Source organism: Gigantopelta aegis, chromosome 3, assembly GCF_016097555.1.
Source record: "Gigantopelta aegis isolate Gae_Host chromosome 3, Gae_host_genome, whole genome shotgun sequence".
In the NCBI taxonomy this organism is placed as follows: Eukaryota; Metazoa; Mollusca; class Gastropoda; order Neomphalida; family Peltospiridae; genus Gigantopelta; species Gigantopelta aegis.
In genome coordinates, this window is record NC_054701.1 from 32,946,475 (window position 1) to 32,965,704 (window position 19,230).

At 36.7% G+C, this 19,230-nt stretch overlaps 1 protein-coding gene and 1 long non-coding RNA gene across 2 annotated transcripts in view; one reads left to right on the top strand and one right to left on the bottom strand.

The window, feature by feature from the left end:
* LOC121367908 overlaps window positions 1-3,648 on the bottom strand; it is a 9,575-nt gene extending 5,927 nt beyond the window's left edge. The window contains exon 1 of the long non-coding RNA XR_005957453.1: window positions 3,588-3,648. This is a non-coding gene — a long non-coding RNA (uncharacterized LOC121367908). The remainder of the gene's footprint in view (window positions 1-3,587) is intronic.
* Window positions 3,175-19,230, top strand: part of LOC121367907 (clathrin heavy chain-like) — a 42,933-nt gene continuing 26,877 nt past the window's right edge. The window contains exons 1-3 of the mRNA XM_041492356.1: window positions 3,175-3,340; window positions 14,798-14,911; window positions 15,353-15,461. Coding sequence (XP_041348290.1) covers window positions 3,290-3,340; window positions 14,798-14,911; window positions 15,353-15,461 — 274 coding nt within the window. The 5' untranslated portion in view covers window positions 3,175-3,289. The remainder of the gene's footprint in view (window positions 3,341-14,797; window positions 14,912-15,352; window positions 15,462-19,230) is intronic.

The following is a 19,230-nucleotide window of genomic DNA, read 5'->3' on the forward strand; positions in this document are numbered from 1 at the left end:
TACATACATACATACATATATACATGTATGTAACAGTCAACCTCGACATACATACAATATATAGATATTCATCCATCAATACATATAATACTAGCCCGTGCCAGGTCTGCTCACTGTTTCATGCACATAAGTGGGATCGACCGCGTAGATTGTAGGCCACATGCATGTGGTTGAGTTAAAGAGCATCCTTTTATGGATGCCTCAATAGCTCAGAGCGCATCGTGGTTAGTCTTACAATTTGCGGGCGATTCGGTGCTACAGGTTCGAGTCTCAGCAATAGCATCGGACACTTTATGAGGCCAGAAAGGATTTAATTTACTCCCTGCGCCAGTGTGTTAATATCTATGTGCATAACAGTCAACCTCGACATACATACAATATATAGATATTTATATATCAATACATACATTCATACATATATACATATTTAAATACATAGACACATACATACATACATGTGTGTGTATGTATAAGGGGTGTTGGGGGGGGGGGGGGGGTGGTAACGACACCACTAGAGCACATTGATTTATTGGATGTCAAACATTTGGTAATTCTGATAAATAGTCTTAGAGAGGAAAGCTGCTACATTTTTTCATTAGTAGCAGGCAATCTTTTATATGCACCATACCACGGCCTTTGATATACATGTACCAGTTGTGGTGCACTGGCTGTAACAAGAAATAGCCCAATGGTCCCACCAAAAGGGGTCGATCATAGACCAACCACTTATCAAGCAAACACTTTACCACTGGGCTATATCCAGCCCCTCCAACTTATGTAGACACTGAAAATTAAATATGAATATGAATTATTAATCCATTATCTAACTGATCAGGGTAGATTTCCATTTCATTACAGATGTGCATTTACATTTCCATTAAAATTATATTGTTATTATTTTCAAGTAGATGCGAATAATCTTACTGTATGTTTACTACCAATGTCAGTGGTAGTTTTCAGAAAAACAGACACTTAACATTTGAAGAGGGTGGATTTTACAGTATCTAACTACCGAGGTAGCATTGTCGTCCTCCACCGAAAGTACTTTTCCATTAATATGGTATATTATATTGCTTAATTCTTGGATACTGTACATTCCAGCTAAGTAAACACCTTCTAATGTAGACATCACAATTCAGTATGAATATGATGACTTAATCCATTATCTAACTGGCCAGGGTAGATTTCCTATGAAGATTTTTAATTTGCATTTTATTTTATTATAGTTTTTTTTTATAATAAATAGATATGAATAACCTTACTGCATATTTACTATGTCAGGGGTAGTTTTCAGAAAAGGAGATCCTTAACGTTTCAAAAGGGTGGATTTTACAGTACCTAACTACCGAAGGTACATGGATATCATCCACCGAGGGTATTTTTACCTTTAATATGGTATATTGCATTACGTAAATGTTGGCTAATGTATATTGCAGTTAAATAAATACTTTCTATTGTAGACATGACAATTAAATATGAATATGATGGTTTAATCCATTATCTAACTGATCAGGGTAGATTTTCTTTTCATATGTAAAAATTAAAATGTTTTGTTTAAAAATAAATAGATATGAATAAGTTACTGCATATTTACTATCCATGTAAAGGGTACTTTTCAGAAAAGGAGATTCTTAACATTTCAAAAGGGTGGATTTTACAGTACCTAACTACTGAGGGTGCATTGTCGCCATCCACCAAAAGTACTTTTCCATTAATATGGTATATTATATTGCATAATTCTTGGCTACTGTATATTTCTGCTAAGTAAACACCTTCTAATGTAAACATGACAATTCAATATGAATATGGTGACTTAATCCATTATCTATCTTAAACTGATCAGGGTAGATTTTCTTTTCCTATGAAAAATTTTAATTTTAATTTGATTTTATTCCTGGTTTTTTTAAATAAATAAATATGAATAACCTTACTGTATATTTACTATCCATGTCAGGGGCGGTTTCAGAAAACGAGATCCTTAACATTTCAAAAGGGTGGATTTTAAAGTACCTAGCTACTGAGGGTACATGGATATTATTTTCCTTTAACATGGTATATTACATTACACATATGTTGGCTAATATATATTTCAGCTAAGTAAACACATTCTAATGTACAAATAACATTTAAATATGAATATGATGGCTTAAACCATTATCTAAGCTTACAACATGGTGTATGTATGTATGTATGTATGTATGTATATATGTATGTATGAATATCTATATATTGTATATATTGTATATATGTCTGGATTGACTATTACATATATAGATATTAAAGCACTGGCGCAGGGGATAATTACAGCCTTTCTGGCCTCACAAATTGTCCCATGCCATTGCTGGGACTCAAACCTATGGCACCGAATCGCCCAAAACTTGCAAACTTGCCATAATATGTTCTGAGCTATACGGACATCCATATGTATGTAACAAATCCGTATATTAATATACTCGGTAGATGATCTTGTACCATCGGTGGTTAAGGTACTATAAAATCCACCCTATTTAAATCTCAAGTGTCTCATTTTCCTAAAACTATCCTTAGCACTGATAGTAAACATAAAGTTAGGTTATTTACATATATTAAAAAATAATAGTAATAAAATAAATAATAATAATTTCTTATAATTTGGAAATCTATTCTGATCATTTAGATAATGGATTAATCCATTCCGGTCCAGATCGCGCGTATATGCGATACAAAATAAATTTATCACACGGTTTCAAAATGTCTTTATCACTATAATAAGATTGAATAGGTATGTAATAAATGTATTTCTTTTTATTACCAATAGTCGATTTATTTTTCGTTGGGATCTCGTTCATTCGTTTCGGGGTAAGGACGTAGGCCTAGCCCAGTGGTCTAGGATCGATCCTCGTTGGTAGGCCCATTGGGCTATTTCTCGTTCCAGTCAGTACACCACAACTGGCATATCAAAGGCCGTGGTATGTGCTATCCTGTCTGTGGTATGGTGCATATAAAAGATCCCTTGCTAATATTGAACAAAATGTAGTTGGTTTCCTCTCTAAGACAATGTCTGAATTACCAAATGTTTGACATCCAATAACCGATGATTAAAAAAAAAAAATCAATGTGCTCTAGTGGTGCCGTTTAACAAAACACTAACTTTAAAAACAAACTTTAATTCCTTTCCTTTAACATTATTTGCCATGGGAATTAATTTGATGTGAGAGAACCTGTCTTAAAAGTGACGCAAAAGAGTTCCAAAACAAAAGGAAGCGCATTTCCACTTTCTGTTTGTTAAAAAGGAAACGTTAGTTAAATAATGCATCTAACTGAAGCAAACGTATTAATCAGTGTAGTTGATGTTGTTAATGTAAGTCTCATGTATATCATACAATATTCCAGATTTAGCATGTTGTGCACGTCGAAAGGTATTGTCGTTTTATTTGAAAACTGAAACTTTCGGTGAAAGGAAGGAAAATATCATCAAGAATATTTCATTGTTTAACGACACTTTAATCCTCATCATATTTACTTAAATTATATATTTTTAAACGACGATTATATTGTGACACGTGTATGATCATTACGGAATTTTATCTAAATAATAAGAAACGAACCCCACTGTAGACTTCTGTTTTCATCATGTTAACGACGGAGTCGTCACGGACGGGCTTATTATTATAGAAGGGAGAGGCAAAATGACGTCATCTGTATTATTAAGGCGCGTTTGATTTAAATCGTATAAATAAAAAAAGAAAAGAAGGAATGTTTTAAAAATGAAACTTGATTATTTGGTTTATCAGAGGCGGTGCCATTATGCTTGCAGCCGTTTGGCCTACATTATATTTATAGGGCTACGAGAATGTGTGGAAATTCCGATTGGAGGTTTCTCTGGCTGTCGCCCAGCAGTTTATGGCGTTGTCGATAGATGGCGTAACCGTACGGCCGCCATTAATGGAGTGAAATTCACGCAACAATAACATGTGACGGCATTTCATCTCTGTGCAATTTCAGTATTTATGATTTTTTTGGAACGTTTTGTAAAAGCAAAACCAGTCTTTCGGATAATTCAACCTTAGGCCAAATAATAAAAAATTAAAAAAAGAGTTAGTGATCGTCCCCGCCCGTACCTGAAAAAGTTGCCCGCCCCTGAATTTATTATATTTTTTATTTTGTTAAAAACTGTTAAAAATGCGTCGAGATAGCAGCAATTCAACTTTCGTAAGCACCGTAACGGGTTAAACCATCACCAGGTCTATCTGGCGGCCAGTGAAGGAACTACAACATCCAGCAGGGCTAGCTCTGGGTGAGCAAAACATTTCGCCAAATTATCTATTAAAAAAATGCAAAGCTCAGTTATTTTCCAACAAAATAGCAATTATTACTTAAAATCTTTTCGCCAAATTAAAATAAAATTCGCCAATTGTTCCTAAAATTCGCAATTGGCGAATTTGGCGAGTGGCAGAGCTTGCGCTGTTGGCTGCTACTCCGCAAACAAAATGGTCTCCGGTGTTTTATAAAGTTTTTCACAGACCCCCCCCCCCCCCCCACAAAAAAAAAATAAAAAAAAATAAACCCCTCAACAACAACAACAAACAAACAAAAAACAACCAAAAACCTCCCCCCTACCCTGATTTGTGTGATCAAAAGGACGATCACCAACTTTTGTTTTGTTTTGGCCTTATTTAAAGATTGTATATTCATATCAATGTCAATGGAAATATGTGAATGAATAAAAACATAAATAATAAAGCACCAACACATGTAACTACAAAAGCATAGCGAATAAATTAAACACACGGAAGTGTAAACAATTTTTATGGTTATTAAGTGAAACTTTACTGAATGCCTCCTAAAATATAGAAACAAATATTTCAGTTATATACGTTTGTAGAAAACATGTGGTGTACCATTTTAAAAAAGAAAGATTGACCTTAGATCTAGATGTCAACATTTAGGTGTTACTATTATTAACTCTGGGATATTCCAGATATGATCACATGGGGTTGAAGTTGGGCACAGTTCACACTGCCAAATACCGCTCTTTATTTCAGTTTCCTTTTCGTTCTTTTTTCTTTTTTTTATAAATACAAGTTATAGTGTTAAATGTGTGCGAATAAAATGATAAATAAATAATTTTCCGACGTAACACACATGCAGGCCACCCTCACCCATTTCGTAATTGTTTTTTTAACTATTATTTTTTATTTTGTTTATTTATTTAAATTTATATTTTTATTATTAATGAATTAATTTGTTATTATTTTATTATTATATATATTTGTTGAATTATTATTTTTTGTTTCTTGGAAAAACAAATATTAATTAAATTAATCATCCACAATATACAACACTAAATTACCCTGAAAACGAGCCCCTGATTAGTCATAAAATGTTCTATATACTAGTTAATTACAAAACGAACTCATTTGACACTTTCTGATTATACCCAAGACAAGCACAAACAAAACAGCAGGTCCGTAGCCAGGATTTTGAGAGGGGAGGTCGTTGAAGCTTATGCTGAGGCACGAGTTGCTTACGGGGGTCCGGGGGCATATTGAAAAACAAAAAGCCACCGGTATGGGAGGGGGGTCGATCGACCCCCCCCCCCCCCCCGACTCCCCATTGGCAAGGGGCTGAACAGGAGCATAGGTTGGGGGGGGGGTGTCATCTGATACCCCCATCCGCTGAGGCTAACATATTGTTTTAAAGTTCAACATATTATAGGCTATACAGGTGTCTAGGAAAATTATATTTGCTTGCATAAGTTTAAATTGTTCGTTATGCTTTTGTATTCGTGTGTGTGTGTGTTTGTGTATATTTATATGTGCTTTATTATTTACGTTTTTAATGATTACCACACTTCCACCAACTTTGATATGAATCTACATTGAGATTGAGTTATCCGACGTACTGGTTTTGCTTTCACAAAATGTACTAAAAAGGTAATAAATACTGGAAATGCAACCAGATGCAATGCCTTAATTCCAGTGGCGTAGCGTGGGTTACCAGCGCCCGGGGCAAGGCAAGTATAGCGCCCCCTTACCAGTGGACCGTTAGCACTCCCAGAGTCCCTTCCACCAGTCCAGAATTTTGCGCCCGGTGTAACAGCCCAAAATATATTCCCCTCCACCCGCCAAACTATACCCGGGGTTAAAGTGGTCTAGCCTCTTTTATACCCATAACCCTATTTTTTTATTACTAACCTGTATACAAAATAAATAAATAAATAATAATAAACGCTTTAATAGAAAAGCAACAATTGCTATAAAAGAGATTCTGGGCTAGCCTGGTTTATACCCCGGGATATATTCTGGGCTAGTCCAGTTTGTACCCCGGGTATAGTTTGGCGGGAGTGGGGTGGGGTGGGGTGGGGTATATTTTGGTTTATTACACCGGGGCAACCGCGCCGGTGGCCCCGCCCACGCTATGCGACTGTTTAATTCACATATTATTATTGTGCGACTTTCACTCCCTTAATGGCGGACCGATAACGTGATTCTAAACATGGCCGCTCACAGTACTTTGACGTCACTGGCCAATAAACCCGTTTTCACAATGCCATGATTTGGCATCCATGTCCAGCGCTGGAATTTGATGAATAATCAGTGCTATTTTACTTTATCCCTTATATGTTGGGTCTGGGTGGAGTTTGACCCTCGAGTACTAGAGTCCAATATTATTCATTTTACTCTATTTTCGTGTTTAAATTCAATGAAGGTACAAGCACGCTGTCCTGGGCACACAACTCGGCTAGCCTATCTGAGCTCTTTCCAGGACAGTGGGTTAGTTATTAGTGGTTAGTGAGACAGAAGGGGGTGTAGTGGTCTTACACCTACCCAATGAGTCGTTAAAGTACTGTTCCAGATATATGATATATTGAGCTATATCAATCAACATATTATTTAATATGATTAAAACATTATAAACTTTTCTTCTTTTTTTTTAAAATTATATACCGGTATATTTTCCATTTAAAAATATTCTCCTTAAAAACAGAACCAGCTGAATTCGTTTCGGGAATTTTTGTAAGATTTGAACCGTGACGTCACGAAGGGAACTCCGTTCTATAGTGAGCGCCGTTGTTCATTGCTTCTGTAGTATCTTCCAAAATAAATGGAACGCAGACGACACCAACCATTTGATACTTTTATTATTCCCTATCAAGGGAAACAACTCCAACGTAAGTGTGTACGTTAATAAAAAAAAATCAATGCTAAAATGCGGACGATGTTTGTCCTAATATACGAATTACGATATTACATTCCCTCCTCCTTAGGTATCACTACACAGATGTCATCTGCCATTGAAACCCATGTTAAACTGCCCAACTTCAAGCGAAGATTGCCCATAGAACGGGTTCTCATTGGCACTAACAACATACACCATTGTGAACATACATTATATATACCGTAAGCATTTATTTTCACTCCAAAATTGAGAACATTTCCGTCTCAGTTTTTTGCTATATGACCGCATCTGGCTGTAGTACTGGTCCAAACAGGTGGTTCATTAACCGATTCACTCCGGCTGTCACTTGCGCTATATACCCATGTCCCAAAAGGTCGATGCACAATATTACAAAATAACATGAGCAAAATACAGCCAGAAGGCTTACCATTAAACATACATATTGTTTTAATTCTTCACCATTTCCTAGAAGTGAATATGTGAACCATAACATGTGTCTCAATTAGGAACTATAGTGGACCGTGATGAATGAACTGTCACCCGGAAGTGATCTGTGTAGTGAGACCGTAAAGTCTAGTGACCGATTTTGTCAAACTTGGTTTGAAGTTAGTTTGATAATTTGGGTCATTTACACCATGAAACGCTATACTAGAGCCGTTTAACTTATGAACTCTAACCAATACACCAAAAGATAGATGCACCATACCATCCAATAAAACTGCATATCACATTGTTACTCCTTGGTCATCCACACAATAGATGGCCATCAAACAAGCAGCCACAATATGGTAATGTATGACCTTGTTGGTAGTTCTGATATGGGGAACATACAAAGAAGCTAATTATCTAGTTAGTTCATTAAAAATATTAGGTTCCATCAATTGTTGCTATGGGCAACAATTGTTTCATAATGAAGTGTTGAAATCCTGTTTTTTTCTGTATATTTCAGCATGAAGATCCACATATTATTAATGGCAGACACAAATTCTACTTTCATAGTAGAATACTATGTTATATATTCACAATACCATCAAAACTGTTTGTCACTATGACTGTACATTTGAAAAAATTCATTATGCACAAAATCACAGAAATTAGGGTGAATTTGGATATTGACCGTGTGACCTTGAATTTGGACCTTTTACAATGAGAAACTCAGTGTTAGACACTCAGATCAATTTATTTATTACATGTAAGAACGCTAGAATATACATTTTGACACACACACCCCTAAACAACAAAAAGAAAAGAAAAAGAAAAATATTTAAAATAAATAAAATTGACGTTTGCAATTTTTACCCAAATAGGGCCCCCATACACTTGGCTGAAATCCACATCTGGCTGTAGTACTGGTCCGAACAGGTGCTTCATTAACCGATTCACTCCGGCTGTCACTTGCGCTATATACCCATGTCCCAAACGGTCGATGCACAATATTACAAAATAACATGGGCAAAATACAGCCAGAAGGCTTACCATTAAACATACATATTGTTTTAATTCTTCACCATTTCCTAGAAGTGAATATGTGAACCATAACATGTGTCCCAATTAGGAACTATAGTGGACCGTGATGAATGAACTGTCACCCGGAAGTGATCTGTGTAGTGAGACCTTAAGATAAACCATATATAATTTTTTTTAAATTTCCTAAGCACTAAAACATCTAAATTACCCAAACTATTAGTCATACTAAAATTTTATATTTAAATGGGTACATGTAATTTCTCACTGTTCTTGTATTTGTCACCATATTTAGTCACTTCAGTGTTATTCAATATATTTAATGAGCTTTGAATCTTATAGAAATGTTCAATAAATTTCCTTCATATGACTATCTTGTTCGTTTTCTGTAATTTTGTTTTGAAAATTATAACGACTAATAATTCTCTTATTAACCGTCAACACAACTGTTAATTTCAGTTCTGAAAAAAAAAAACCTCACCTAAACACAACAATAAACAAAACTGAATTGACTTCATAAAGTCACCAAATAGCTTGGGTGGATGAAGGTCTCTAGTTGAATATCTTTTGACTTCTGAAATGCATCTTCTTGTGCTTTATTTCAATGCCATGTAACCGACTGATGTAGCACTTTATGTAATGGAGTCAGGACAGTTACAGTGTTCGGTATGAACTTATTGTAATAATTCAATAAGCCAAGATTAGCTTTCAATTATGTGACATTCTTTGGCGCTGGAGCTTTTGTGATAGCAGTAAGCTTCTTATCCACTGGATGCAACTAATATTTATCCATCCTGTGTCCTACTCTTGAGTGCCTAATAAACATAGGGGCTGAATAAGCATAGGGGCTGGACATTTTTCTAAAATCAATTAAAAGTAGGGTGCGGAATTAGCATAGGGTGTGGAATTTTTTTTTAAACCAATAAGAGTAGAGTGCGGAATTAGCATAGGGGCTGGAAATTTAGCTAAATTGTAAAAATTGACTAGTAATGAAAACAAATAAAAATAAGTGTTTTGGAAATAACAAAAATATACCATTGTTACGTGTACATGTAATTTAGAAAACAAGCGGCTCAGAAATAAATAACTTGTAGTAAATTCCATAGTATGAAAAAATGTGTTCACTATAAACATATGTTTCTATTATCTAACTGTTACAACTGTGTTATTGTCACACACAATTAATTAAAACTGTAAGTCTGTTTGTACGTTTAAATGAAATTATGATAATTGATGTGAGGCGAGATTGCAGCTTTGAACAAAAATCCAAAAGTTCCATGCAACAAAACCAAAACAATCAGGGTGAATGACAGCTCGCTAGATTCATCTCCTATATTTAAAAACATGGTCAATTATAACAAAACGTAATTTCATCAACTTAATTTTTACCTGTATCATTCTTTATTTTTAAAGCATAGGTGGGGACACTTATGATGCCAGGAGCTTAAAAAGTCATATTTACCTTTAAGAATTCGGTACTCCCGTCTTCAATGTTTGGTGAAAAGATGAAGTGTTGAAGTGTAATTGATTAATTTATATAAAGTGCTTGCATGAACTGTTCCATCGATTTACAGGCGAGCACTCAATCGAACGCATCCTTGGAATTTACACAACCGAATAAAACCGAACCGAGCCGAGCGATAAAAACAAAATGGCGGCCAACAGTGTTCGGAAACGTGTTTACATTTTGTCGTAGAGTAACATACTTTGTTGTGCCTTAATGGTTCAAATGATCAATCAAGCAGAAAAACAATGTATGTATATTAATAAATAAATTAAATGTATTATTTGACCACAAAATTTGGCATTTTATTTGACAACTCGGAAATTTTTTAATTCCGCAATTCCGTCCGCGATTCCGTGATCGCGGAAAATCGGTACCATTTGATAAATTAATAATTGTAATAAGCGTTGGGTGCCGATTTAGCGTAGGGGGTTACATTTTTAAAAAATGTAATTAAACGTAGGGTGCTGAATAAGCGTAGACACCAAATTTTTTTCACAAATTTAATAAACGTAGGTGTACGTTTATTTGGCACTCGAGAGTAAGTACTCCACTTATTCACTTTTGAAAGTACACTTATCATGTTTCGAGTCTCAAACGTTTCAACACCTCTTCCAGAGTTTTATTATGTTCTTCATCTGTCTCACCTGTAACAAGAATGTCATCAATGTAGACAACAACATGTGGAATTTCTCGAAGTATTCCCTCCATTGTTTTCTAAAATACATCCAGACATTTCTGCTAACAACTGATCTATTGTCGGAATTGGATATTGCTGTGAATTGGTTACTCTGTTAATGATGCCAGTTCTCCACAACTGGTGTAACAAAGGCCGTGAGTTTCACTTTTGGCAGTTTCATTATATTAATAGTATGCAGTTCTTCACAACTATCATCATCACTGACACTAGCGACATCACAGTCATCCGCAACATTATCAACGTAATGTGATTTGTCCCTTGCTTGTCGGTGTGGCTTAATATGTCCTTTAAGACCACATTTGTGACATGTTGCATTTTTAAACTTGCAAGTATATGGTGAATGCTTTCCTCCACATCTGAAACACTTGTAACTTTCTGTTGAGGACTGTGTATGTTCTGTAGGCTTGTTTGAATGATACTCACTTTTTTTAACGTTTTGTTCTTTCTTTTTATACCAAGGTCGTGTTTTTGAAAGTTTATTTGCAATGTTCTTACTGCTATTGTCAGGTGTTTGCAAATCAAGTACATACTTATTTGCTGCTTCCATTGTCAATGCTGTTTTAAGTGCAGTTTCCAATGCGAGTTCTGCATCTGCCAACAATCTCTTCTGTATGGCATCTTGACGTACACCACACACTAACCTATCCCTCAACATTACATTTAAATCATCCCCGTAATTGCAATTTTCTGTTATGTTCTGAGCTCTGCCACATACTGTAAAATAGACTCACCATTGTCTGTGTCTCTTGTATTACATTTGTACCTTTCAACTATTACTGACGGTGTCGGACACGAATGCCTTTTTACTATGGCACACAGTTCCTCAAACGATTTCTCTGCTGGGAGCTCTGGGCTGATCAGGCTACGAATAGGCTAAGACCGTACGTTTTAGCACCGCACTCGGCTTATAATATTGTTCGGTTTTTTTCGAATCATCGCATACTGGGACCATTTTTCTACGTTTCCTTCAAATTCTCCGATGCGCCCAAAAGTCGCTATCGTGTGACCTGGCTTGGCGGAAACTTTTCACCCTCAATGCTAATAATTCAATATTGAATTATAATTCTTGACCTACTGTCCTTAATTGATTCCGCATTGAAAACTGGGACTGTTCATGAAACTACTGTACATACGTATTTGATTTCATCTCGTCGCCAGTGTAGTATCTTCCAAAATAAATGGAACGCAGACGACACCAACCACTCGATACTTTTATTATTCCCGACTAAGGGAAACAACTCCCACGTAAGTGTGTACATTAATAAAAATCAATGCTAAAACGCGGACGATGTTTGTCGTAATATACGAATTACGATATTACAGCTTCTTTTGTCTTTATTATGGTTATTAACGGCGTGTTTTTTGGTGGCCGTAGCAATACAAAGCCGATAAATTTAGTCTGCACGCATTTATTAGTAATGTTGCTGTGAGAAAGCTGTGTGTGAATTTGATTAAAACAACGTGGTAAGACTGGACAGGAAGAAAATGCCGGAGACCGTTGCGACAGCAGACACTTTAGCAGGACTTCTAGATTATGGTAGCCCCACGCTCATGGCTAGTGATATTCAATGTTGGGATACGTATTGCCAACGTCCCAAACTGCCTTATGCTTCCAACTCCGGTCAGTTTGTTTTCTCTTGCACGGTTCGTGCAATCAACATCCGATTTGTTGTCGTTTGCATCTCGTCCATTTGTGAGGTTTTTCTTTATAGTTCGAGAACATTTTCATTAACAATAAAGTTCAGACAAGTAAGTATCTTTGTACCACGCTTTGGTGTCGGTCCCTTTGATTTTACCCGGGACCACGGGCGTGTCTGACCTAAATTTTAGCGATTGTTGAATGGCTGAAGAAAGTAACGCCTACAGGTCGTACGCACACACACACACACACACACACACACACACACACACACACACACACACACACACTACCTGTTAAATATATATGTCTGTTATAATTATATACTTGACTCAAATACCTCCCCACGTATGGGTATCTCTCAATATAAAATCATGGCCAAACTCGTGCCAAAATTCACCAACATATATATTACCTATGTATGGTAATTATCAAGCTGAGCAAGATATTACGTTCTCCACTTAAAAAAAAAAATGCATTGTTTTCACCTGCTAAACATTTCACTTTTTTCCGGACACTTCAAATTTCGCGGACGAGTTAGGCAGCGCTCTCTCCTTGCCTATCCGCGCCTGTAATGTCAGATGAATTAGTATTCCCGACATGTTTCCCCGTATAGGCTAATCGAAGCAAGCAGTCCATGGTGGTCCCAGTAAATTGCAAAAACTGACACATTTGCTACGTCCGATTCGGACTACAAAGCAAGGTGAAATGTACCCGCTAAAATTAAATTACAAAACTTATTTGTGACCATGGTGACGTCATGAAGGCGTGGTAATGGGGGCGTGGTAAAAAGCTTGTTACCTCATCCGTCACTCGAGATTCGTCTAGTTAGACCATGATTATTGCGGCCGTTGAGTGACTGGTGTAATAGATCTCGGGCTACGCCCTCGATCATTACACCCGTCACTCAACGGCCGCAATAACCGTGGTCTAACTAGAAGAATCTGTCGGAAAAGGATGATGTAACTATATCATAGCCTAGTCCGTCCCATCCTACAAAAATGTTTTTTTGTGAATAATTTCAGTTTGGTTTGACGTAAGAAGAAAACTAAAAGTGTTTTGGATATAAAAAAAAGAAGAAGAAAGAAGAAAAAAGAAAAAGAAAGAAGCTATTTTTGTATGCAACTTAAAAAACATTCGGCTTAGAAATAAATAACTTGTAAATTCCATAGTATAAAAAAGGCGTTCCCTGTGAGACACTATAAATACATTAAATTAATTTAATTATACCTTCCCACAGAGAACAACTTTTTAATACTATGGAATTTACAACAGGTTATTTATTTCTAAGCCGATTGTTTTTAAAATTGCACACAAAAATAGTATTGTTTTGTTATTTCCAAAACACTTTTACTGTTTTTCTTACGTCAAACCAAACTGAAATTATTCACAAAAAACACATCTTTATAGGTGGATGGGATGGACTATTAAGTCGTTTTTGTATATTTCTTAAAATTACCGATATCGGGTCCACTTGACTAGTATAATTCAAGTGTTATTTATCGTCTTTTCTACTACATCACAAGTACTAGAAAATATAGTGTAGCAAAATAATTCGCACAAAAAGCTAAAGAACAAAACAAGAATAAAACTTGTCATTCAGTTATAAGCTGTCTCCCACGAAAATTGACATCATCTGTCAGGCCGATGGTTCTGCGGATGACGTTCCAGGTTCAAACTGATATATTAAGGCATTATTTGTTGTGTTGCACAAATATTAGTCCAGTCGTCATCACTACACTATTCATCATCTAAAGAAGAATCGCATGATAACTGATCCTGGCAGTCGCTGTCAGTCCCACTTTCGCCTGCGCTGGAAGTCATCTGGCCCCGTGCTTATAAACCTTAAAGTCTAGACTTAAATAAAGTCCAGACTTTAACGTCATTCGAATAGCATTACGTTAAAGTCTGGACTTTATTAAAGTCTAGACTTTAAGGTTTATAAGCACGGGCCCTGGTGGTAGGTTTCTGTGAAGCGAGTTCCCTCCATGACGTCACGGCTATTTACGGGCAAATGTTTTTACCGAGAATGTTACTCGGTCGTTTCCGGCAGTGTTCTACGGGAGTGATTTTTAAATACTTTTATGGGGCATTTTCGTAATTATTGATTTACATATCGGTGTAAAATATTATTGCAACGAATTAAGAAGGCTCTTAATTGTGGAATTTGAAATTTTAGTGTATGATCTGGCACGGCACTTTAAAACTCTCCCTGGATGGAAGCCAGTGCCGGGCTGTGAACCCTGTACGTACCAGCCTTATGTCTGATGGCTTAACCACAACACCATCGAAGCCGGCGGCCCTATTAATAACATGCTGTTTTTTACAGTTGACTGATCACAATGTTCCACACAGTGAAATCACATGGTCACGGGTGTCAATGACGTCTGATCGATGGATTTGTGTTCGACATTCAAAAATAGATAGCACCAAGACGTTTAGGGTAAATAGTCATTTTATTTTATCCATATATTTAGATTCAAGATATTCAATATTACAGAAGCTTACTCAATGGGGAAACCGTCAACCCACCCACCCACTCATTCATTCATTCATTCATTCATTCATTATTCATTATTCATTCAGTCATTCTTTCATTTGTTCCATTCATTCCATTCATACAGGTAAGTGATTTTAGTGGAATCTATAATATTGAAACTTTAAATGCGCATTTTAACATGTTTATTGAAAGACATGGCTTCTTATTCATTCATTCAACACATGGCTTCTTATTGATTGATTGATTGGATCATTCATTCATTCATTCAACACATGGCTTTTTATTCATATTAATTCATGCATTCATTCATTCAATTATTCGATCAATCTATCAGTCATTCATTCATTCATTTATTCCTTCCTTCCTTCATACGTTTGCCTTTAGTGGATTGTTCTGGACCAGGAAAACGACTACAAACATATATCATACAGTGGTTCGACTGTTGCTGACTCAGTTCTCATGCATCCATCTGAGCCAATTATAGCATTTAAAGGTTTGTGTCCAAATTTGCGATTCACTAACTGCATAAGGCGTGGGGGGGGGGGGGGGGGGGTGTCAGGGAGGAGAAACTGCCCCCCTAGTGCTGGAAAAATCCTCAAATTCGGATAAAAACGTTATAGATATTCGGGTAAAATGTGCTAATTGTATACCTTTCCACGATCCATTTCCATCATTCTTCCCGCAAAATTAGTTGTAATTCATGTAAAAATTAGTAATGATTCGCCCCTCCCCTACAAAAATGGAAGCCCGTAGGCATATGCCTAACTGATTACCAGCTGTTTCAAAATGACTGTCATGAGCTTTTGTAACGATTACATTTTGTTGTGCAGGAGATAGCATTTAAACGGGTTTTTGATCCTAAGAGATGAGAGAGAGAGAGAGAGAGAGAGAGAGAGAGAGAGAGAGAGAGAGAGAGAGAGAGAGAGAGAGAGATGAGAGAGAGAGAGAGAGAGAGAGAGAGAGAGAGAGAGAGAGAGAGAGAGAGAGAGAGAGAGAGAGAGGAGGAGAGAGAGAGAGATGAGATGAGAGGGATGAAGGAGAGAGATAGAGAGGTGTCATTACCAGAGTGTTTCCGTATCGTCTGTATCATACATTAGAAATACAATTTGCATTATGCGAGCCTCTGGCCCTGTGCTTATCAACCTTAAAGTGTAGACTTTAATAAAGTCCAGACTTTAACGTAATGCTATTTGAATGGCGTTGCCATGACGTTAAAGTCTGGACTTGATTAATGTCTAGACTTTAAGGTTGATAAGTACGGGGGCCTGGGGTTATAATTTTCATAATAACTGGTAACTCGTTTATTATCCGCTATATCATATAATATCAAGCTTTAATTCTACGTGTTTTTGTAAACTGTATACGCAACTATAATTCCAGTTAGCCATCAATCGCTATTCAACTGACGTATGATGTGTAAAGTTGCTATTTACATGTTTTTGTCAAAGGACTGTTGATGCATACGTCAATTCTGGAGTGTCGCCGTAGTACGCTTGCTTATTTTTCAATATACGTAGTGCCGTGACCTCGATTAATTTACATCAAATTTGCAAAGTTATTGAATTATGAAAGTATGGCGGTCATTTTTGAAACCAAAATGGCAGCCGCAATTGTGGTTAGATCGCGTGTGTACTGCTTTTATATGAAAGAGTATTACAAATTGTATCAGTATACAAACATTTCACGGGGTTTTTTTCTTCACATTTTGCAAAATATTTACCAAAACTACTAGACTAACAGCCAGCCAGATAGCTGTGGTGTTTGTCCATAACAGCGTGTTTGAACGTTAATTAAGAATTGACCGCAATTATATTTTGGTTCATGCAAGTATGAACCGAAAAAATGATGTGCACACTGTATGACTCCGCGTAGAGGGCATACAAAAGTGTGCACATCGTTTTTTCGGTTCATACTTGCAGGAACCAAAATATAATTGTGGTCAAATCTTATAATTAAGTTTATATGCATACTTTAACAATACATAACTGAATTTATTTTGTTTAGCTTTAAATACGCCTGTAGTATTGTTTGTGTAAACGTCATTGATACTTATGTCGCGTAAGAATGCAAACGTACATTCACTATTATTTGAATAGGGTGATGTTTTGTAAATGACGTCATTTGGTAAATGGTAAGTCCATTTGGTAAATGACGTAATTTTGATAAGCGACGCCATTTCTTCTAGCTGCTGTGCATTTTTACGGATCATTTAGTTAAATTGTTAGGAATTGTCCTATTCGTGTTTATTTTATATTTTATGAAAGTGAATGAAGGGAACGTGTCTAACATTTATGCTGTCGGTGGAGCCGTTTAATTTTCGCCAACAGTTGTAGAACATCGCTTACAAGTATGTTACAGGCGTAAAGTTTCCTACATGATTTCTTTGGCCACCGACGGAGTCTCATTTCATGATTTGCGAAGGGTTTTTTGTTTTGTTTTAAATCTACATGTCTACTTTGCTATAGTATTTTCCATTAATTTATCGTATACATTTTTTTAATTGCTTTTGTAGCTTTCACGTATGTTTTCTTAAAATATCTAAATATGGTTGCCTGACTAATCCGGCTTGTTGCACAAAAGTAGTGCGAGTCAGTGGGGGGGGGGGGGGGGGGGGGGATTCGTAGTAGGCGTGGCTTAAACTTGTTTAGTTCATCGAGACGAAAAAAGGTAAGCACCTCTGGTAAAGTGTATAGACGCAAAGAAAATTTAATTATTTGGACATAAGCACGAACATAAGTTGAAATTGAAAATGAATGGAAATTACGTCAAACTTGAATGACGTCATTTTGGATATCCTTACATTTATAAACATAAACTAGTGCTTAACGTTTTTTGTTTTTTGAACGCTGGACAGCTTTCAGTGTAAGGTTGCTATTGAAATGCTTTTGAATGATGACTATGAATGCATACGTCAGTTATGTAGTGTCACAGTACTACATTTGCTTAACTATCAATAAACGTATTAAAACGTATCAAATTCTGAAAATATGTGATCTGACAAATATCACATACTTTGATTACACCGGATATGCTAGCTAATACATACATACATACATACATACATACATACATACATACATACATACATACATACATACACTATATAGATATTCATACATCAATACATACTAGCCAGTGCCAGGTCTGCCCACTGTTTCATGCACGTAAGCGGGATCGACCGCGTAGATTGTAGGCCCCATGCATATGGTTGAGTTAAAGAACTTCCTTTTTATGGAAGCTTCGATAGCTCAGAGCGTATCGTGGTTAGTCTTGCAATTTGCGGGCGATTCGGTGCCACAGGTTCGAGTCCCAGCAGTAGTATTAGGGCCTGTTGAGAGTCATGATTGACCTATTTTCCCGTGATCACGTGACCTTGGTAGGAGACAATGGGCTTTGTGTAGGAAACAATGGCCTTTGTATAGGTGGGTGCAGGTGTCTGACCTTGGTAGGAAACAATGGCCTTTGTATAGGTGGGTGCAGATGTCTGACCTTGGTAGGAAAACAATGTCTTTTGTGTAGGAAACAATGACACAATGGCTTTTGTATAGGAAACAATGGCCTTTGTATAGGTAGGTGCAGGTGTATGGTCTTTGTGTAGGAGACAATGGCCTGGGTGCAGGTGTGCGTCCTTGGACTGAGCTGGGGGTGCCTCCCTCAGCGTATAAAAAGGGTGCTTTTGGTTTCATTGTCATTCGTTCGCCGAACAGTCCACAGACAAGATCTACGTCTAGTTTGTTTTAGAGGTTGATGATATTCACATTTTTGTGTTTTTTTTTTTTTTTTTTTTTTTTGAAAGAAGAAGATGGCATCGGGACATTCATCAAGTACTACTCAATGCCCTGAACAGGGTGAAAGATCGCGATGCCAACTAGAAATTGGACAAAATGTATACGTTGTGGCCCAACCATGGAAGCAAGAACTTCTGATACATATCCGGAAATTCGACAGTGATAAGGGGAAAACATTCCCCACCAAACGAGGTATCGCTCTAAATCTAAAGCGTAAGAGTCAGATAGACGAAACGATTTCAGCCTTGAAACAAGGGAAGGATGAAACATTGTTCAAACACCTTGGAGCCAATGTTCATGCTAGTATGGACAAGAACTTTACTGGGGTGGACCTGCGTCAGTGGTGGTGGTGTGATGAAACGAAATCTGTGAAACCTTCGAAGAAAGGAATATTCCTTTCTCTACAACAATGGGAGAAATTGAAAGGCTGTTTCACAGTCATGTGTGATTTTGTACCAGAGCTGAACTCGAGTG